A 20,035-nucleotide genomic window follows, 5' to 3' on the forward strand; every position below is an offset into this window, starting at 1 on the left:
AGCCCATCTAGCCTGCTTCCCAGCAAGAACATGAAGGTTAAGGAGCCGCTACAAAGTGAAAAGGAAGTAAAAACTCTAGTCAAGACTTAACTGGTTATACAAAATGTCTCTTCCTAAATGAAGAACTAGTGAAAATGATTTTTCTACAGAAAGTGCAATGTCGTCACACTTGACCTCCGAGAAAACGTCTTCAAAGATATTGCATAGTGTAGGCAAGTCTCCAGGTGCCAAATACGTTGTTTTGGGCTTTGAGTATGATGTTGTGGCTTCCGGATCTCCAGGCTTTTTCTGGGTGCCTACCTGTGTCTTTAAAGGTTTTTGAAGCCCAGACCACAACATAACTGTATGTCGTCTTTTTTTTTTTTTAATAGATTTGGAGGTGCATGTCTAAAATTCATGGTTCTCCTTACAATATTTCTCCTACTATTATTCCTCGAAACAAGATCACCTTTTATCCTGCCTGTTTAAGGTGAAAAGGGCAACTTAGTGTTCTAAGAATTGGGAGGAAAAAGAAAAACTGAAATTTTAGAAGATTGTGCTGTATAGCTGGTACTTGTAGGAAGTATTTACAAATGTGAACTTAGTGTCAGTGGATATGTGTTGCACTTGTTGGCCTAATTCCGTTTCGGGAATAGGCACCTTTATTTTCAAGTCAGTTGGGGTACGTCAGTTCTTTTTAATACACGTCTCTATCTTGTTTAGGCAAGCAGGCAATATTGGATGGGGATTCAAGTGATTTTGGCCTCAGTAAGCTAACCCCGGACTACCTTCCTAGTTGCACCACGATCTTGGTCTCTATAGCTTATCTATCCTGTTCTTTCTTAAGCTGCTGTTTATCCATGGGAGAGATGTTCTGTAAGTGCTAAACATAGTTGATGATTCTTCGAACATTGAAAACTTGATGTCGTTCACTGGAGAGCAATATGGCAGAATCTTGACCTGTTCATCGCAGCCTGTTGGGAAGAAACTCGGAAAGGTTAGAGCCATGCTGTCCACCCCATCCATGTGTTAAGACTTGAAGAAGGTTAATATTGTTTTGCGCATCACTGAGTTTAAGGTCTGGACATGGTTACTGGGGGTGCAAGAGGAGGCAGTTCTTTTCATATTCAAAGGATTTGGTTGTATTCCTTTTTTTTACCATTTGTGATTTCCTGTGCGCACTTTTCTTTTTTTTAATTTCTTGATTGATAGTTCTGTTTATTTCCCAATTTCTTCTTGTGGATGCTTTTGCCAGGGACCAAATTAATCTTTTCCCTTATTCTTTCCAGAAGGTAGTTGAGTGGAACAGAGCACATAAATATCACAGTACATAACCTATATTATTACATTTTCAGAGATGAGAAAATACAGTATAATGAAAGCTTGTTTTTTTTGCTTTCTTTAAGTTATTCTGATGAGACACTTTGTTACTGTACGTTGACAGCATCTTCTGGCTTAGTGGAGTAACTTCGACTGACTGTTTCATTCCTGGCAGACACTACGAGCAAGGCTTTTTCAAATCTTCTTTTAAGTCTATCAGTACTCTGGATTTGTTTGGATATTTTGTCAGGCGGGGAACAAGTAATCTGCCATCCAAGTAGTGTTAAGAACTTACAAAATCTGCCCCCAAAATCATTGTTGTCAGATCAGGCGTTTGTAGCTTGTTGGTGAAGCAGGTTGGGATTTTTGCGCTCCACTGAGTGGTTGGTCTCTGCAGCGTTAAAAGGTTGGAACCGAGTGCAGTGTGTTTAATATTCCAAGGAATTGAATATTACATTTGGGATTTCCTTTTGTAAATTATTTTCTGTTGTTAAATGGTCTTTGTTCCACCCTCCTGCTCCCCCCCCCCCCCCCCCCACCCGATGACCCTTAAAGTAGTTCTAAGCAAAGGAGTCACTATCTTTTGCCCTATGAATTTAGATTTTTACATTTCAGCCTTCAGTCATTTTCATTCTTGTGAAAACCCATTTTGTGTGTGTCTTCGCAGTTGAGAACATTTTCTAGCGGCTGGTTAGTTTGTCTGGTCTACAATGGTGCTATTGTAATGCTCTGTAAGTTCCACTTCTCAAAGGCTTTTTTTATCCTGAAGTTCCTCATTCCTGAATCCTGGCTTGCTGCCATCTTTCCTGATTTAACAATGCCCGTCTTTATTTCATGGCTTTTCCATTGCACTTTGTAACGGCAGCCTTTACTTTCAATTTACTGTTATCCAATAGTATTTGTTCTTATCAATGCTACACGTCTTGCTTTTAGAAAATTGCCTTTTAAAAATTGCCTCTATCACAATATTTACATTCAACACTACCCAACGTGTACACACATTAATGCAGTGTATGCTGTTGGGTTATGAATACATTTTCAACAGTGATGTAACACAAGATCCTGTAGTGCACAAGAGGCACACTTCTTCACAAGACCCAGAATCTGTTGTAAGGGTTAAATGGGAAGCTTGGACACTTGTTTGGTTAGGTATGTATCAGGGGTGTGGAATTTAATATAACATCTACTGGTCCATGGTGCAGGTTGCTTCATAAATCTACTTGTCCTGTAACAAAATCCCCTTGTCCCTTTTGTGCCATTTAATGCGGCAACAAATTATGGCAGCAATCTCATTATATAAGAGCTCTGAAATAGCCTCTACGATTATGCCTGGGCTCCTTCCATAGTAGGGTTTGAATACTATCAATTCCCTTAAGTTCCCACGTTTCCGCAGATCTACATATTGAGGCTGAAGATAATGGTAAGCAACAGTTTCAGGGTTGTAATGCCCTTTTGAGATCGGGCAAACCTACTAACTTGCATGTTTTAAGGGTTTTCGCCAACTCTTCTCTAATATTTTTACCATACTGGGAAAGGTTGAAAATGTACTCCTGACAACGGCAGACATAAAACTACTTCCAGGGTTTGCAGAAAAGTGGTTGGAGGGAAGTGAACTTGTAAACACTCAGATTTTTCGCATGAGCAAATGTACACCTGCATATTTGCACGTGCTAAAATGCAGTTCACAAATATTTTCTTAAGTACTATTTCTTGGCCTACTTCTGTAAAGTCTTGTGAATTCACGAAAGCTGTATATCTGCACTTAATGCAAGGACATGGGTGCACTTTTGAGACTTTTTATTTAATAATTTGGCCCCTAATTAGGTCTGGCATTAACAATGACCTTTTTTGTTTATTAAAATTCATGTCTTTCTGTGTGAGTGACCATATTCTGTACTTTCACGAGGAGCATATCGACACACAGTAGTTTTGTTCTGTGCCAGGAACTACTGTGGCAATGTGTGCTTTTTGAGCTCAAAGGAATTATTGCTTTTACCAATGTTTGTTTTAATGGTGAGGGCCCGGCAGCTCCCACACCAATAACGTTTTACAAAAACCATGCCAAAACAAGTCACGCATTTACAAAACCAAAAGGCTGACCAACATTTTCAGACCTACTGGCTTTTATTTTTGTTTTCCATAATCGTATTAAAACTGGTTACACTGATTTTCCATTATGAGTATTTTTGGGAAATAATAGCATACATCAACACACTTTACTAAATGATGCTGCAAAGAAATGGTATCCAAAAAATTTAAAGTAGGTTAGCGAAATGTTGTTGCATTTTTTTGTGAACATTATAATTTAAAAGCCAAGAATCATCAATTTTGCTTTCAAGCTTCTGCAAATATTTGCATCTGATCAGAGAGCATTCTTGGAGCATTCTACATAGCCTCATATTGCTAAACATAAAAAAAGTGTACACATTTGTACACTAGAACCACTGTCAGTAGTGCAGTTGCAGCTTACATTATTTACTTGGGAGTGCTCACCCTAATAATAAAAGCTTTGCATTAGTGAACCATACATAAAAGTTTGAACAGCATTAACACATTGACAAAAATAGTACCTTAACTGGAGGCAATGCCTTTCCCAGATCCATAATGTGGTACTGTAACCTGGCAGCCAAAGGGTTTGTGCTGTAGGGGGTTAGGCCTACTTGACCCAAGGACAAAATACACCGGCTATCGGATGGGAATCTACAAGGACTGTCACGATATTTTTCTTCGAAGGTGTTATTTTGTGCTTCATCCCATATTTCATAATTGGTATTTGATAGCTCTGTATTTGTAGTCATGACCCAGGCTCTACCTATGATGTCCATTTTTGTTATCACACTTGTATATCCATGCCTAGATGCAAGGCTGCAGTCGAGGTATTTGTTTGGTCACATCAGCATTGGATTTGGATCCTTTTTGCATGTCAAAATTGTTTCTTACAACATATTCGTGTGTCCTTGAATAATCATTCTACATGTAAAAAAAAGTTGGTGCTCCCCTTCCCTGGTTTCAGTTGCAGTTCCTGTACTTCAAGGGGGTGTGCCATCATAATATACCCTCTCCAACATGAGGAACTGCAGACTCAAAAAAGTAATGAACTTCCAGTTCCAGATTCCAAGAGTAAGATTTTTTTTTGGGGGGTTCTAATTATTAGTCACAGGCACTTATCAACATAATGGCTTGTATCCAATTTACACTTCATCATTTTAAATACAAGAAATGTATATATTTTTGCAGCAAGATTTTATTCTTATGTTGCTTTCACCCTATCTACCGTCTCTATTAATGCATTAGTTACTTAGACCCACAGCTGTACTACTCTACTAAAAGCCACTTAACTGTACACAACACTATGCCCACTCTACGCTATGCCACTCCACGCCATTCCACTCACACTATTCCACTCCACGCATTCCACACCACTCTACTCCACTCTGTACCTCAAAATACCACTCCACGCCAATCTATTCCACACAACGGCACTCTGCTCTATGCCACACTGCTCTATGCCACTCTGTTGTACGCCACTCTGTTCCACACAATGCCACTCTACGCCACTGTATTCCAAACAGTGCCACTCTGCCCTACTCTACGCCACTCTACTCTACGCCACTCTCTACTCTACGCCACTCTCTACTCCACTCTCTACTCTACGCACTCTGTTCTATGCCACTCTGTTCTACACAATAGCACTCTACCCCACTGCCCTCTACACCACTGTGTTCTACGCCACTCTATTTTTTGCCACTCTATTCCACACAGTGCCACCCTGCTCCTCGCCACTGTACTTCACTTTTTTTCTACAGCACTCTACTCCTCCCCACTTTATGCAACTCTATTCTATGCTACTCTGCTCTATGCATCTCTACTTTACACCAATATACTCTACACAACTCTACTCCGTGCCACTCTGCTTTATGCCATGCTACACCATGCCACGGCACTCTCCTCTTTACAGTTCTCTGTGCCATGCCACCAATGGTTAGCCATACTGCTGTACAACGTGGCTTAAAGACCTTGATAAAGCGAGTAGCTCTCACTTAGGGCGAGACCTATTGGTTTTGCAAGTGCTTGTTCTTAAAGAAACTTACCGTATTCACTTTATGCCTTGTGTATCTTGATTGTGCTCAGCCATTGCATTCCATGTGAATAAGAAGCACTTATTTATTGGGGCTGGGGGTGGGGGGGGGGGGGGGGGGTGGGGGGGTGGTACTTGACTGGACTGATCCGTACATCAAGGCAAGAACTTTGAAAATCGGAGTCATTTGTGTCCCTACTTAACTAGGCATACTTAACGGTGGTGTTTCGTGAGAAATGTTCCTTCTTTAGCACCCATACTTGCCAGTGACGTTTTTAGATGTCTTCGAGTAGAAATTGAATTTTGACGCCTTTATTTAAAGGCCATTGCGTAACTGATTTATTATAAGCCACGCATGTCTTTGATAGTAAACCGATTTCTTCAGTAAGAAAGTGCTTGAATTTGCATGAGATTGTGAGTTTTGGTGGAGGCTAGTGCATACAAGTATCGTGTACCTTGAATATGGTGGTTGTTAAAACGGCATAAACTCATGGTATGCTTATAGGTAGTCTCCTAAAGATTTCATTTCATTCCGTTTTTAAGCTATTAGAAAATGGCAACAGCTTAAAGCTGTTCATTATTTTCACTTCTCTGTGGCTTTGTCAAGAATATATTACTTGGTTTCAGTTTCATTTCTTCGTTTTCTTTAGTTTTTGTTCAAATTATATTTTTTTGAAAGGTTATTTTCTTTGCTTCCTTGTTTAATAAAACAGCTGAATTTAAACATTGTTTCCACTCGTACATTAATGTGGTTCAGCTACCTTTAGTCATTCATGGGTAATTACACTTGAACCATGTTATTTGCTACTTATTCATCAATGATGCTGTGACAGTTACTCACCTGAGCTGTGTCTTATGGCCAATTGAAGTCCTATACGTATAGTAATGAATATTTCTTCAATTCGCTATATATGTGGTTTCTGCTGTACAAGATATACCAGTTTAGTAGAATGTGGGGCTCGAGAGCTAAAGAGTGTTTAGCAAACGATTTCCTCCTCTATTTTTTTTATAGATGACATTGAGAGGTTTCAGAAGGACTTTGTCTCCAGAGTCTGGCTTACATACCGACGGGAGTTCCAGGCACTGGAGGGGACCGTGTGGACTACAGACTGCGGCTGGGGCTGCATGCTACGCAGTGGGCAGATGCTACTGGCTCAGGGGCTGCTAGTGCATATCCTCACACGAGGTGAGTCCTGGGGTTGTGTATGTGTGGGGAAGACTTAAATGGCAGCTTGACTTTTGTAATCCATTACGGAGAAATTTTCCTTTTGTAATCACCCAACAGTTGGGGAGTTTTCGTGAGGAAGTGTATGTAACATGAGGGAAGTTTTAAGAAAATACTTGTGGACTTCCAGATAAGATGGAAGCGGGGTAGGACGCCTCACGATCTGCTGCTCCCAGTGTCTATAGAGCGCAAAATGCCAGCTCCTGTGTGGCGAAGGTGGCGCTGAAATGGCTGAACATCCCTGAGCGTGCCGTAGCTGCCTGCGCAGGTGGGAGAAAAGCGGGTAAGACCCGGAGCCTCACTGGGCTGCGAGAGTTCACGCTGCGGGCCGCTCCCGGGGGAGAGCGGAACAGTGCTGTGACTGACGGCGAGGCAGCCGAGGAGTGAACTTCCTGGGCTGAGAAGAGACCCCAGCAAACAGCAATGGAGTAAAGGTACAGCCTAGAAGTGGCTGATCAGTCTCAGCATATTGGGAGGTTGCGCAAGGCTGCCGACTCCCTAGTCTCAGCATATTGGGAGGTCGCGCAAGGCTGCGGACGCCCGAGTCCCAGCATATTGGGAGGTTGCGGACGCCCGAGCCCCAGCATATTGGGAGGTCGCGCAAGGCAGCGGACGCCCGAGCCCCAGCATATTGGGAGGTCGCGCAAGGCAGCGGACGCCCGAGCCCCAGCATATTGGGAGGTCACATGGAATCCTGGAGCAGCAGAGGCAAAATTGTAGCGAGTGCGACGGAGGAGACCGGCTGGGGAGTGGTGAGTTGCAGTGGTGTGCCCCCGATGTGAAAAGGCATAGACTAACCCTCCACACCAGACGGGGATTTCTCTGGTGTTTCGTAGAGACACATAGCAGCAAGATTGGGAGGAATTTATAGCAGCAGCGACTAAAGGGGACCAAGTAATCCCCACTGTATGCCACTTTGAGTCCCAAGTGTCTTGGTTGGCAAACAAATACGAGGACTTGCAAAACAGATCTCAAAGAGAGAATATTCATGCCCGCAATCTAAAAGAAGGAACAGAGGGAGATGATGTGATCAAATGCGTTACAGAACTATTTAGAGTCGTCCTGCAGGCTGATGAGGATCTATCTGTTGGCATAGTGCAAGCTCACAAGATGGGATGTAAAACACCAGAAATAAAAGAGGCACCCCGGGACATTGTGGTCAAACTCCCAAGCTTCCCCATGAAAGAATACATAATGAGGATGGCTCGCAAATAAAGGCAAACTCTTTATGGGGGATAGTTAAGCATCCAAATAACACAACAGTATACCAGGTCTAATAATTCTAATCAAAAGATTAAAGGATAAGCTGACAATCAATGTTCTGACCAATACCGAAAGCGCTTCCTTAAGGACGAGAACCCTCACTCACCCTGAGGTGGCATGCTTCTTCGTAGGATTCCGCCTCACACCACAACGTCAGTTGGATGATTGGCCTACTCAATGTGAGTGAAAGGGGTGGGAGGGCTATGCAGCGTGTTTTTAAGAGTGGTGAAGCTTAAAATGTCACCTGGTCAGACCCTAAACTTTATTCTTGTCTACTAGGGACATGATTAAAAACAATAGCGTGAAGCACGAAAAAGATCATCCCAGACTATATATTTTGGGTAAACCTGTTTCTACCCTAAAATAACCCTTCAACAAGGTGTAGGGGCATTCATCAGGACCTAAATCAAAATAACTGTTGTGAAGTGTAATAGCATGAAAAGAATTGAAACATTGGTACAAACAGTGGTCACGGAAGAGTAAGGAAAATCCACCCTATTGGTACCTGTAGTAAAAAAGCAGTTAGTCAGAACACCATAACAGCAAAATCCGAAGGTGTGCCAAAAGCTTATCTTGGCAGTATACACTCAACAGTGCACCTCACAAGCACAGTGAAAAGATAAGGTTATCTCTTGTGTATAATGACCCTTAAATGGTGTAATAACCGGTAGAACAAACCATAAGCACACACATGATATAAAATCTTACCCGCTGACATTGGGTCCTACTGCCTCCTCTCTAGGTTAACCCTGGCAAGTAACCCAGGGCTGTGAATGAAGAACCCACACCAAACGCACAACCTTTATTATAATAGAGTACAACATTATCTCAAAGAGATCCCTAAATTGTAAATGCCCATATGATATTAGTAAGCAGGCAATCCAGTTGTCACTCCTCCAATCATAGTCTCAGTTTATTGCACCAATGTATATAAGAGGCTATACATAAGTGTATAACTGGAGTTGTCTGTGCTAACTTTGTGCATCAATGTATATAGCTACTTTTCTGTGATTCAGGTATTTAAGGTCAGCACAGCAAAATGTCCATTTAAACTGACACCAGACAGCCCATTAAGCCAGTGGCTGGTTATTAATCTCACTCACTCCTCCAAACCTTCTAAAACCATTAAGAATGTAGGCCATAGGGTTAACAGTACATAAACTGAACTGTAAAACATTAAAATCGTTTTCACTTACCCGCTCCTTTGTGGCTACTGCTTGGCAGGTCCGAGATGTTCCTGCACCCGCTCCTAGTTTTATAGCCAACAAGATGGCACCAATGCATCAAGCCATTATGTCTAACCCTTGGAACTGTAGTTTGAGATCGCGGGCTCAACAGAAACCAGAGCATATGCGTGGCAGTAAATATCAGCCTGTGAAACAATCAGTCAATGTTACAGTCCAGCTTGCTATAACACGGCATTGCAAACGTACTCAAGTGGAAAACTTCAGGGGGTTCTTCAGGCCTATAACAATTCCATTCAAAGAAACCGGTTCACATCGGAGGAAAGACCATACTGTCACAGCCCATCACATTGTGAACTGGGAAATGTAGTTCCAGGGTTCATGGACTTAATAAAGTTATCCACGCATTCACCACTTGGACCTCATCACCTAGCTCCATACAAAAGGGAAAATAATTATGGCTACGGCTCAGACTGGACATCAATATATAGCAATGCGGAGCACAGAGAAAGAGGTCCTCCAAAGAGCCTATTTAATCACGGGACCTAAAATAGTTAATCAGACATCAAGGGCAGAAAACTATGATCCAACGTGAAATGAGAGAGATTAATAGCAATGCTCATAGGCCAATATGTATTATCTGTGGAAGATTAGTCAAAGTATGTCAGCATTGAGCCCGCATATGTGACTCCTCCGTCTGAATACCCATTAGTGTTCTCTTAGTAATAAGAATTGTCTCATCTGGTGTTAACTTGTGTAATGGTTTTGTCCAATACTGTCCATGTTACGTTATCTGCAGTATGCTATGCCCAGTATGTAGATAATATGCCGTCAGCTTAGTAGAGGCTCGTTTGTATCTTAGGGTACTGCGATGTACTGTAATGTGCACCTTAATCTTCCTTGTTGTCATGCCTACACAGCGAAGGTCACAAGATCATTCAATCATATAAATGAGTTTGTCACTGCTACAGTTAGTATGTTGTCATAACTCCCAAGGGGTAGCCAAGCCTCACTCAAGATATGTACTGTGTGTGATGTAACGGCGTACTCCACAAGCTTCACAGAGAAAATGGCCTCTTACCAGAGGTAACATCCATAAGGTCTCCCTACTTTGTGCCCTTGAGGGCAAGGGTCTCGTTTGTACTTATTTGTCCTTCAAGTTCTGGCTCCGTTTAAATGCAAACACAGGTTGTTGAAGTGTCAGTTTGCACATATTCCAGTTTTACTTACCACCCGTTTGATGGTTGTAGATAGACTAGGGTTTGTCAGCACATTTTGCAGTCTATCTGAGGTAGTCTTCAAGCTGGTTTCAAGTAGCGCAGAGTGATTGTTGTTCCTTGTTGGTTTTTTACTGCTAGACTCCCCGTAATCCTGCTGTATCAATTAGGTGGTTAAACTGCGTGCATGTCCCTAAACCTAGACACTTGCGAGCATTTACGTTTTATTTGGAGAAACTGTCCTATAGGGAGATTGTCTCACAGTGCTCTAGGATGGAAACCCTTATAAGACAATAAGGAATTCCGATCCATAGGTTTCCTATAAAGTTCAGTCACTAGAACTCCATCCAAGGGGTTTATAAGAAGGTCAAGGGAATGCAATGTATCCTTGCTGTATTCACAAGTGAATCTCAAAAATTGATTTCTAGAATTGAGCCGGGTATTGAATTCCAACACCTTCTCAACCTCACCATTTCACCAAAATGTCATCTATGTATCGTTTCCATATTTTTATACAGAAAGCAAAAGGATTTTCTTCTGAATAAATGTAGTTGGTCTCAAAACTGTGCATGTAAAGATTCCCCTTTGGGCAAATGTACTGCCCATTGATGTTCCGGAGACCGATCGATATAATCCTTGCTCAAACTTTAAGAAATTTTCTTTCATAGCCAACTTAGCCTCCTCCATAATAAAAGATATCGGTGTGATATAATCATTAGAGTTGTTAAGCAGTAAAGACTGTACCGTATCCAAAGTCTCATCTCTCTATACCTGTATTCCACATCAAAAGAGATACGAAAGTCTGTAGTGATATCAAAAGATAGATTCTCGAGAATAGTCAGGGTGTCTTTAGTATCTTAAAGATACGAGGGCATTGGGCCTACTAATGATGTTAAAAAGACATCCACAAATGGTTATAAAGGCTGTAAAAGAGAACACACCAGAAACGATTGGGCTGCCTGGGGTCTGGCGTTGTGGTGTGAGGAGGACCCTATGATGAAGCATGCCACTTTAGCATAGGTGAGGGTTCTTGTCCTTAAGGAAGCTCTTTCCTCTTTTGGTATTGGTCAAACCACCGATTGTCAGCTTATCCTTTAATCTTTTAATTAGAAATATTAGACCTTGGTGTACTGTTTTGTTCGCTAGTATTTTCTTGGGAGTTTGCACCCACTGTTCTTTAAATACTCCTTGGCCTTTTTGTGTGAATTTGATAGTGAAGTATCCCCCTTTCAGGATCTTTTCCTGACCATGCTTCTGAAACGCACAGCCTTCAAAATGGAACTCTACAAAAAACAAATCGTGTATTGCTGACTTATTCCGGAGGGCCTTCAATTCATGTAGAAAGGCTCAGAGAAAACTGGTAAAACTCGAAAAGGCAGCAGCAGGGTCTTGGGTATCCTGGCCAAGAGCAGGACCAGGAAAGAAGGCCACCGCGCATAGGGAGGAAACCATCATTGAGAGGCGACAAGCACCAGACCCTACACTGACCCCTCTAGAGCAATTGGAGGGAGGTCAGGTTCTCTATGAGGACCAGCCGGGTCAGGCTTGTAGGAGCGAGCTGGACTCTGATTAGACACACAACTTGCCTGTGGAATAAGCATCGCACAGGGGGAAGCGTCGAGATCACAGTGGGGGAAAATAATGGTTACTGCACTACAGAGTTGGGGGGCTTGACGAGGTTCCAAGCGGAGGACATGGAAAGGGTGGAGGTAAGATGGGGCTCAATCACTATTCCCGATTGCCAGATACACAACTACCTACTATGCATACCGGCCTCAGGCCATAACATGGAGGCCGAGTGGAACAGCTTGCTGATCGAATTCGCATAGTAGCAAGGGCTCCCCCTACCTATGAAGGGGCACTTTAGTGAAGATAGTTCTTTTAGATTTGTTACAAAGGACTAAATACATCACACTAGCCTTGGGAAATTAATCTGCTGAAACTGTAGTCCCATGGGCTCCCTTACTACACTATTAAACACATCAACTTGAATATACTGTGTCTTATCTCGCCACGAAAATTATGGCTTGTCTGGCGTTATCTGAACCAACAAAAGGTTGATGTTATCTTCTTACATGCCAAGTCTCTCGAAACAAGACCAGTTTAGAATGTCATGTAAGTCTCTAGAAACAAGACCAGTTTAGAATGAAACACAAAGGATACCTAACACAGTACTGGGCCTCCGGGTAAACTAAAACAGCAAGGATAATGATCCTCTTCAAGAGAGACCTCACTATACAAATACAACAGGTGCAGAAAGACCGAGAAGGCAGAAGCATATTATTGGAAGTTTTGATAGTTAACTTCCAGTACATTCTCATCAATATATACGCACTGAATACCCACCAGGAAGCCTTTCTAGAATGTACTATCTACGCTAGTGGGGTCGGCAGAAGGGAGCATTATTTTAGTTGGGGACTTTAACCTGATATGTCATCCAGAATTAGATAGACCCCCACACATACAGGCCACGATGGGGGCTTCACATCAATTGAAAGCACATTTTAAAGAACTGGGCATAATAGATTGCTGGAGGCATTTTTACCCGCATGCCGATGAATTCACCTTCTATTCTCAGGTCCACAAGAATATATAGACTAGGGTAGATATGTGTTCGAGGCATGTGGGCTGCTGAATTCATATCTGTGCATAGATCGCCGCCTAGTGTTGGGTCCGGATGTTTGCACGTTGTTGTCCTGGAAGAGTCTTCGAAGTATCCTTGGATAGGTGACTCCTCCCCTGGACTACAGTGCGCATGGGCATCCTCTCCATCCTCAGATTGTTTTTTTCCGCCATTGGGTTCGGATGTGCTATCTTAGCTCAAGTTAGGAAAAAATTTTGTCGAGGCCACAAGGCCTTTAGTTCGCGTCGGTACTGTTTATCGATCGGTTTTCGATACTCTGTTAGTTTACTAATTTTCAGCACCGACTTTGTTCGCATTTACCTGTCCATCAACTACTTCGACGATGGAATCGAGGACGCCATTCAAAAGGTGTCCGGTATGTAATGCGAAGTACCCACACATCGACGTCCATCCGGTGTGCAACACATGCCTTTCGCCGGACCACGACGAGTCGACATGTATGGCCTGTGCCCGGTTCCGTTCAAAGAAGACTCTGCGGAATCGTCGAGCGGCGAGGCTCGAAGCGCAGCACGCGGCACCGGCCCCAGCTGACATCTTCGACGACGCGGACGACGTCGAAGAAGTAGAAGTCTTACCCTCCAGTCCCGTTTCCGACCAAGAACCCGGATCGGACGAGGCCGACGAGTCACTCTTCCACAGAGGTGAAGACGACACCGAGGTAGGAGACGACGAGGAGGCCTTAGGGGCCGAAGAGAGTAGCTCCGATGATGAACAAGGCCTACCTGTTCAAACCGAGAATTCACCAGTGCCACAGACTATGGCTCCGGTCGAGGGATCGCCTTCGGGCCTTACCCGAGACCCATCACGCAGTCCTTCGGCCCCGCCCTCGGGCCCGGCCTCGGACGTTCAGCGGCAGCCATTACCGCTTAAGCCAGCTGGTTTCCCTTCCACGAAACCGAAAGCTGCTCAGGTTCCTACGAAACCGAAACTGAAAGTGGCGCTAGTCGGATCGAGGCCTTCAACACCTTCGACGCCGGCGCACCGTGTCGGCACCGACCGCACCAAGGGGGACTTCGGTGCCGAACTCGAGACGGGCGACATGGGAGTCGACAAACGGAAGAAGGCCATCGGCGCCGACAAACCTGCTCGGTTACCGGCGTCGACGCCACCGACACCGAGGGCCGTCCCGCCGGCTACGCCTCGCAGCACTCCCTCGACGACACCGAAACCTCACGTGTCGAAGACGTCGACGGTGATCTCCGCACCTCGGCTCGATGCACCACGGGCGCAGAAGATATCTGCAGCCGCCTCGACGACCCTGGCGGGGGCCACGACCTCTAAGGCGCCCCGAGTACGGCCTGGCGCAATGCCAGGCTGCAAAACCAAGGCTGCCCTCCAGGACCAGTCGGGTTCGATCGATCCAGCGGTTTCGTCGGTGCCGACCAGCATTACCTTCGGCTTGCCTCCATCCACAATCCCGAAGGCGTTTCAACTCAGGACACAGGCCACCAAAACTGCGGTTACGCCTGTCGAGCCGTCTCCGTCACGCGTCATCGACGCCGACACTGGCAGGATGATTCTCCACGACCGAAGGATAACTTCGGAACCGCCATTGGAACCTTTCAGGATCCCGCTAAAGAGGAAGCTGCCTGTGGACACTGAACCTCTCCTGTATGAACCCTTTCATTCACCCTACCAGGATCCACACCGGGCCTCCCCCACACGCTCCGACACGGATGCATTGGAGGACTACATGGGTGAACAAGTCCCCTACCATGTGGACACGGACCCTGATGACCAGCAGGACCCTGACCAAACTTGGGGCGACCCTGCAGACCCCAGTGCACCTCTTGATGCACAGGACCCACAACTATATGGGGCAAAAACGTCACCCACAGAGGATACTGCGGCGTTCAACGCTCTGATTGAACGGGCGGCGAACAACCATGATGTACAGCTTCACTCTGATATCATCGAAGATGACTTTCTAATGGACACCTTTGCATCCTCAGAAAGACATGTAAAGACTCTGCCAATGTTGAAGGGGGTCCTTAAGCCAGCCACTGACATTTTCAGGGAACCCACCAGGGCACGAGTGATAAACCCCAGGATCGATAAGAAATACAGATCAGCACCTGGGGATCCTACTTACATCAGAGGACAATTACCACTCGACTCCATCGTTGTGGCGAATGCCCGCAAGAGGGCACACTCGCAGACAACGGGTGACGCTCCTCCCCCGGACAAGGAGTCCAAGGTGCTGGAGACCTCCGGCAAGCGAGTTGCCGCACAAGCTGCAAGCATATGGCGCATAGCTAACACTCAAGCGCTCCTCGCTCGCTACGATAGGGCGCACTATGACACAATGGAGCAACTCCTTCAACACCTCCCTGACCCCTACAAAGAAGGTGCAGAAATCCTTATCAGAGAGGGACAGCTACTCACAAATGCTGCCATCAAATGTGCACTAGACGCTGCTGACACGGCTGCCAGGGCCATCAACACTAGCGTCATCCTACGACGTCACGCCTGGCTACGTATCTCAGGATTCAAGCCTGAGGTACAAAACAATATCCTTAATCAGCCCGTCAACCCCGACTTTTTGTTCGGGCCTGAGGTTGACGTCACCCTCGAAGATAAAAAAGGACACGGACACTGCAAAGTCCATGGGCGCCCTACAAACTCAGTCCTTTCGGAGCGGCTCCTTTCGTCGCCCCGGAAACAAGGGAGCAGGCAGAGGACAGGGGTCACAACAAACATATAACAAGGGTAATACGCAGACCACCTACGATAAGAACACCCGAGGTGGCTATCGTGGCTCCAGTACCAAGGGCAGAGGACGTGGCTACGGCAACACCAGGTCCTCCCCCAAGAACAAGCAGTGACGCCCTCTCCCTTCCTCCCGACCACATAACACCTGTCGGGGGAAGGCTACAACGGTTCCTGTCCACGTGGAACTCCATCACCACGGACAGGTGGGTCAAAGATATTATAAAATACGGTTACTGTCTGGAGTTAACTTCCACTCCACCCACAATACCACCAAGAAACCGTCCTATGTCCTCAGAGCACTTGACGCTCTTACAGCAAGAGGTAGAAAGTATGCTTCTAAAAGGCGCTATCGAGGTCGTACCCGTCCACGAGCGGGGCACGGGGGTTTACTCCCTCTACTTCTTAATTCCAAAAAAGGACGGGTCGCTCAGGCCTATATTAGACCTGAGACCCCTGAACCAGTACATTCTTTCGGAGCACTTTCACATGCTCACTCTACAGCAAGTCCTTCCGCTTCTCCAGCAGGGAGACTTCCTAGCATCACTGGACCTCAAGGATGCGTATTTTCACATACCCATCCACCCCTCACACAAAAAATACCTCAGGTTCACTGTTCAGGGGCAGCACTATCAGTTCAAAGTCCTTCCCTTCGGCGTGACAACAGCGCCCAGGGTTTTCACAAAGTGCCTAGCTACGGTGGCGGCACATTTACGGAGACAGCACATACACGTCTACCCCTACCTAGACGACTGGCTCGTTCAAGCGAGATCAGCCCAGCAATGTGCAAGCCACGTGTCCCGTACCATTCACCTTCTTCACAGTCTGGGATTCTCACTAAATTACCCAAAGTCTCATCTCCAGCCCGCACACGTACAACAGTACCTAGGTGCGACTATAGACACTCTGGCGGCCACAGCTCAGCCGAATTTAGTGAGGATCACCGGCATACAAGCGCTGATCTCCAAGTTCAGACCCAACCACTCGCTTCCAGCGCGAGTGTTTATGCAGTTGATAGGCATGATGGCCTCCTGCATCTTCATAGTCCCGCACGCGAGATTACATATGCGCCCACTTCAGGAGTGCCTAGCACGTCAGTGGAATCAGGCTCAAGGACAGTTGAAAGACCTAGTGTTGGTGAGCGGTCGGGCATACAACTCTCTGCATTGGTGGAATCCACAAAACCTTTGCAAGGGCCGACCGTTCCAAGAGCCTGTTCCACAAATAGTACTGACAGCGGACGCGTCTCTCCAGGGATGGGGAGCTCATGTACTCCACTACACAGTGCAGGGACTATGGACGACACAACAGAAGAAGATGCACATCAACCTTCTGGAACTGATGGCAATCTTCCTGGCCATGAAGGCTTTCAAAGTACATCTGTGCAACAAGGTCGTGTTGATCCGGACGGACAACATGACCGCAATGTACTACATACAGAAGCAGGGGGGGACACACTCTCCACAGTTGTCTCATCTGGCTCAGAGCATGTGGAAGTGGGCCATTCAGAGGAACATGTTCCTCATGGCGGAACACCTCCCCGGCAAGGACAACCAGATGGCGGATCTGCTCAGCAGACACAGCCACCAGATGCACGAGTGGGAGTTACACCCATCGGTACTCCAACCGTACTTCCAGCAGTGGGGTCACCCAGAAATAGACCTATTCGCGACAAGCGAAAACGCAAAATGCCAAAGCTTCGCCGCCAGATTCCCACACCCGCAGTCGCAGGGCAATGCGATATGGATGAACTGGTCCGGCAGATTTGCGTACGCTTTTCCCCCAGCACCGTTGATACCGCTGGTGGCTCGCAAACTCCGACAACACTCCCTGACACTCGTCCTAGTTGCTCCCACGTGGGCACGCCAGCCGTGGTACACCACCTTCCTCGAACTTTCCGTGGTACCGCATCAAAGGCTGCGGATCAAACCCGCGCATTTGACGCAGAACCATGGAGAGGTTCAGCACCCAGATCCGCAACAGCTGAACCTGGCGATCTGGCTCCTGAAGTCCTAGAGTTTGGCTATCTCAATCTGCCACCTGACTGTATGGACATCATCAAGGAGGCCAGGAGACCCACTACAAGAGCTTGCTATGCAGCCAAATGGAAACGGTTCGTCATTTATTGCGGTAATAATGACATTAACCCGCTGGACGCATCCATCCACAACATCATATGTTACCTCTTACACCTATACCGATGCAATCTGGCGTACACCTCTATACGTGTCCATTTGACCGCAATATCAGCCTATCTGCAAACCAGGCAGCACCTCTCTCTCTTCAGAGTGCCTGCCATCAAAGCATTCTTGGAAGGACTCAAACGAGTCATTCCACCTAGTCACCCACCGGCTCCAATGTGGAACCTCAACTTGGTCCTCACACGCCTGATGGGTCCACCCTTTGAACCTCTACACTCATGCGAGATTCAATTCCTTACCTGGAAAGTAGCCTTCCTGGTAGCGATCACTTCCCTAAGAAGAGTTAGTGAACTCCAGGCACTAACCGTTCAAGAGCCATTTATTCAGGTTCACGCCAACAGGGTCGTACTACGTACCAACCCCAAATTCATGCCCAAGGTAATATCGCAGTTCCACATGAACCAGACTATTGAACTGCCCGTTTTCTTCCAAAACCCACAAACTGTTGCAGAGAGGGCATTACATACACTAGATGTACGGAGGGCCCTCATGTACTACATCGACAGGACTAAACCCTTCAGGAAGACAAAACAACTGTTCGTTGCCTTTGCCCCACACCACAAAGGTAACGCCATCTCCAAAGCAGGGATAGCCAGATGGATAGTTAAGTGTATTCAAATCTGTTATCAAAAGGCAAAACGCACATTAACTATTCCACCACGAGCCCACTCAACACGCAAGTTGGGGGCTTCCATGGCCTTCCTAGGAAATATTCCCCTGCATGATATATGCAGAGCAGCCACATGGTCCACTACACACACATTTACAAAACACTATTGCGTAGATGTGCAGTCAAAACAGCAGGCAGCTGTAGGACAGGCTGTTCTCAAAACACTTTTTCAGACCGCTGCAGCTGGCACGGGTAGCCGCCGCCAATAGAGGGCACTGCTATGTATTCTATGCACAGATATGACTTCAGCAGCCCACATGCCTCGAACTGAATATGCTACTTACCAGTATGCATCTGTTCTTGGCATGTAGGGCTGCTGACATTCATATCGCCCTCCCTCCTCCCCGGCGCCTGTCGCAGCTGCAGCTCTCAGAATTATTGCAAGCATGGTCATCACTTTCTGTATCTACTCCATCACTGCCACAATGGCGAAAAACAATCTGAGGATGGAGAGGATGCCCATGCGCACTGTAGTCCAGGGGAGGAGTCACCTATCCAAGGATACTTCGAAGACTCTTCCAGGACAACAACGTGCAAACATCCGGACCCAACACTAGGCGGCGATCTATGCACAGATATGAATGTCAGCAGCCCTACATGCCAAGAACAGATGCATACTGGTAAGTAGCATATTCAATTTTGTCTCCAGGGACATGATTAGTTGGGTTATTGAAACATAAATTAAAGTGGGCACCATAGCCAAATGGCTATGCAGGTGGGAGTTGCGCTGGTGGAAACTAGACGGATCCTGGAAATTCCCGCCCGATATTGTGAGAGATGTGGTCTTCTTAGAGCATTTGACCCAAACGATCCGTGACTATAATGATAATGACCCCAAAGATACCTCCTACGATACACACTGTGATGCTTTTAAGACCACTTTTAGGGGAGCAGCCATATCAGCAATGGTGGACAAGAGGAGACGAGCTAAACTTAGTGAATACCAACTCCCAGGGGAGCGGGAAAGAGTAGACAGCCTGCATAAACGTCAACCCATTAGACAGACTGAAGGGGAGTGGAATAAACTACAAGGGCAACTTACAACCCTAAGAATTGAAAAGCATAGATAACCTTATTGAAACTCAAACACCTTTCTATGAATAGGGGAGCAAAACAGATACATTGTTGGCAAGGGAATCCTGGGCAGAACAAATGAAGAAACATCCCTACACAGACCACACCGAGGGAAGGGAGGTACACGAAAAGCAGGGAAAACTAGAGGTTTTTCTTAACTTCTATAAAAATCTCTACACCTTAAGTTAGAGGTTTTCCTTAACTTCTATAAAAATCTCTACACCTTAAGTTAGAGGTTTTCCTTAACTTCTATAAAAATCTCTACACCTTAAGTGGGGAAGATTCAAGAGTGATTGTCTCCTTTATAGATAGCTTCACATTACCACGAGTTGCCCTAGAGTGGAAACAATTTATGGATGGACCCATGACACATAAGGAGGTGCTAACTGCAATTAAGTCCCTTAATTCCCATAAGGCCCCAGGCCTGGAGGGCTTGACAGGTGCTCCTTATAAGGAGTTCTCAGTGCTGCT

General features: G+C 45.8%; 1 protein-coding gene across 2 annotated transcripts in view; it reads left to right on the plus strand.

Moving 5' to 3' along the window:
• The window catches only part of ATG4D (autophagy related 4D cysteine peptidase), a 72,998-nt gene that overhangs the window by 16,046 nt on the left and 36,917 nt on the right, over nucleotides 1-20,035 (plus strand). For both annotated transcript variants that reach the window (XM_085600765.1, XM_085600766.1), the window contains exon 4: nucleotides 6,390-6,563. In XM_085600765.1, coding sequence (XP_085456891.1) covers nucleotides 6,390-6,563 — 174 coding nt within the window. The remainder of the gene's footprint in view (nucleotides 1-6,389; nucleotides 6,564-20,035) is intronic.

The sequence above is a fragment of the Triturus cristatus genome, chromosome 4_2 (assembly GCF_964204655.1).
Source record: "Triturus cristatus chromosome 4_2, aTriCri1.1, whole genome shotgun sequence".
NCBI classification, from domain to species: domain Eukaryota; kingdom Metazoa; phylum Chordata; class Amphibia; order Caudata; family Salamandridae; genus Triturus; species Triturus cristatus.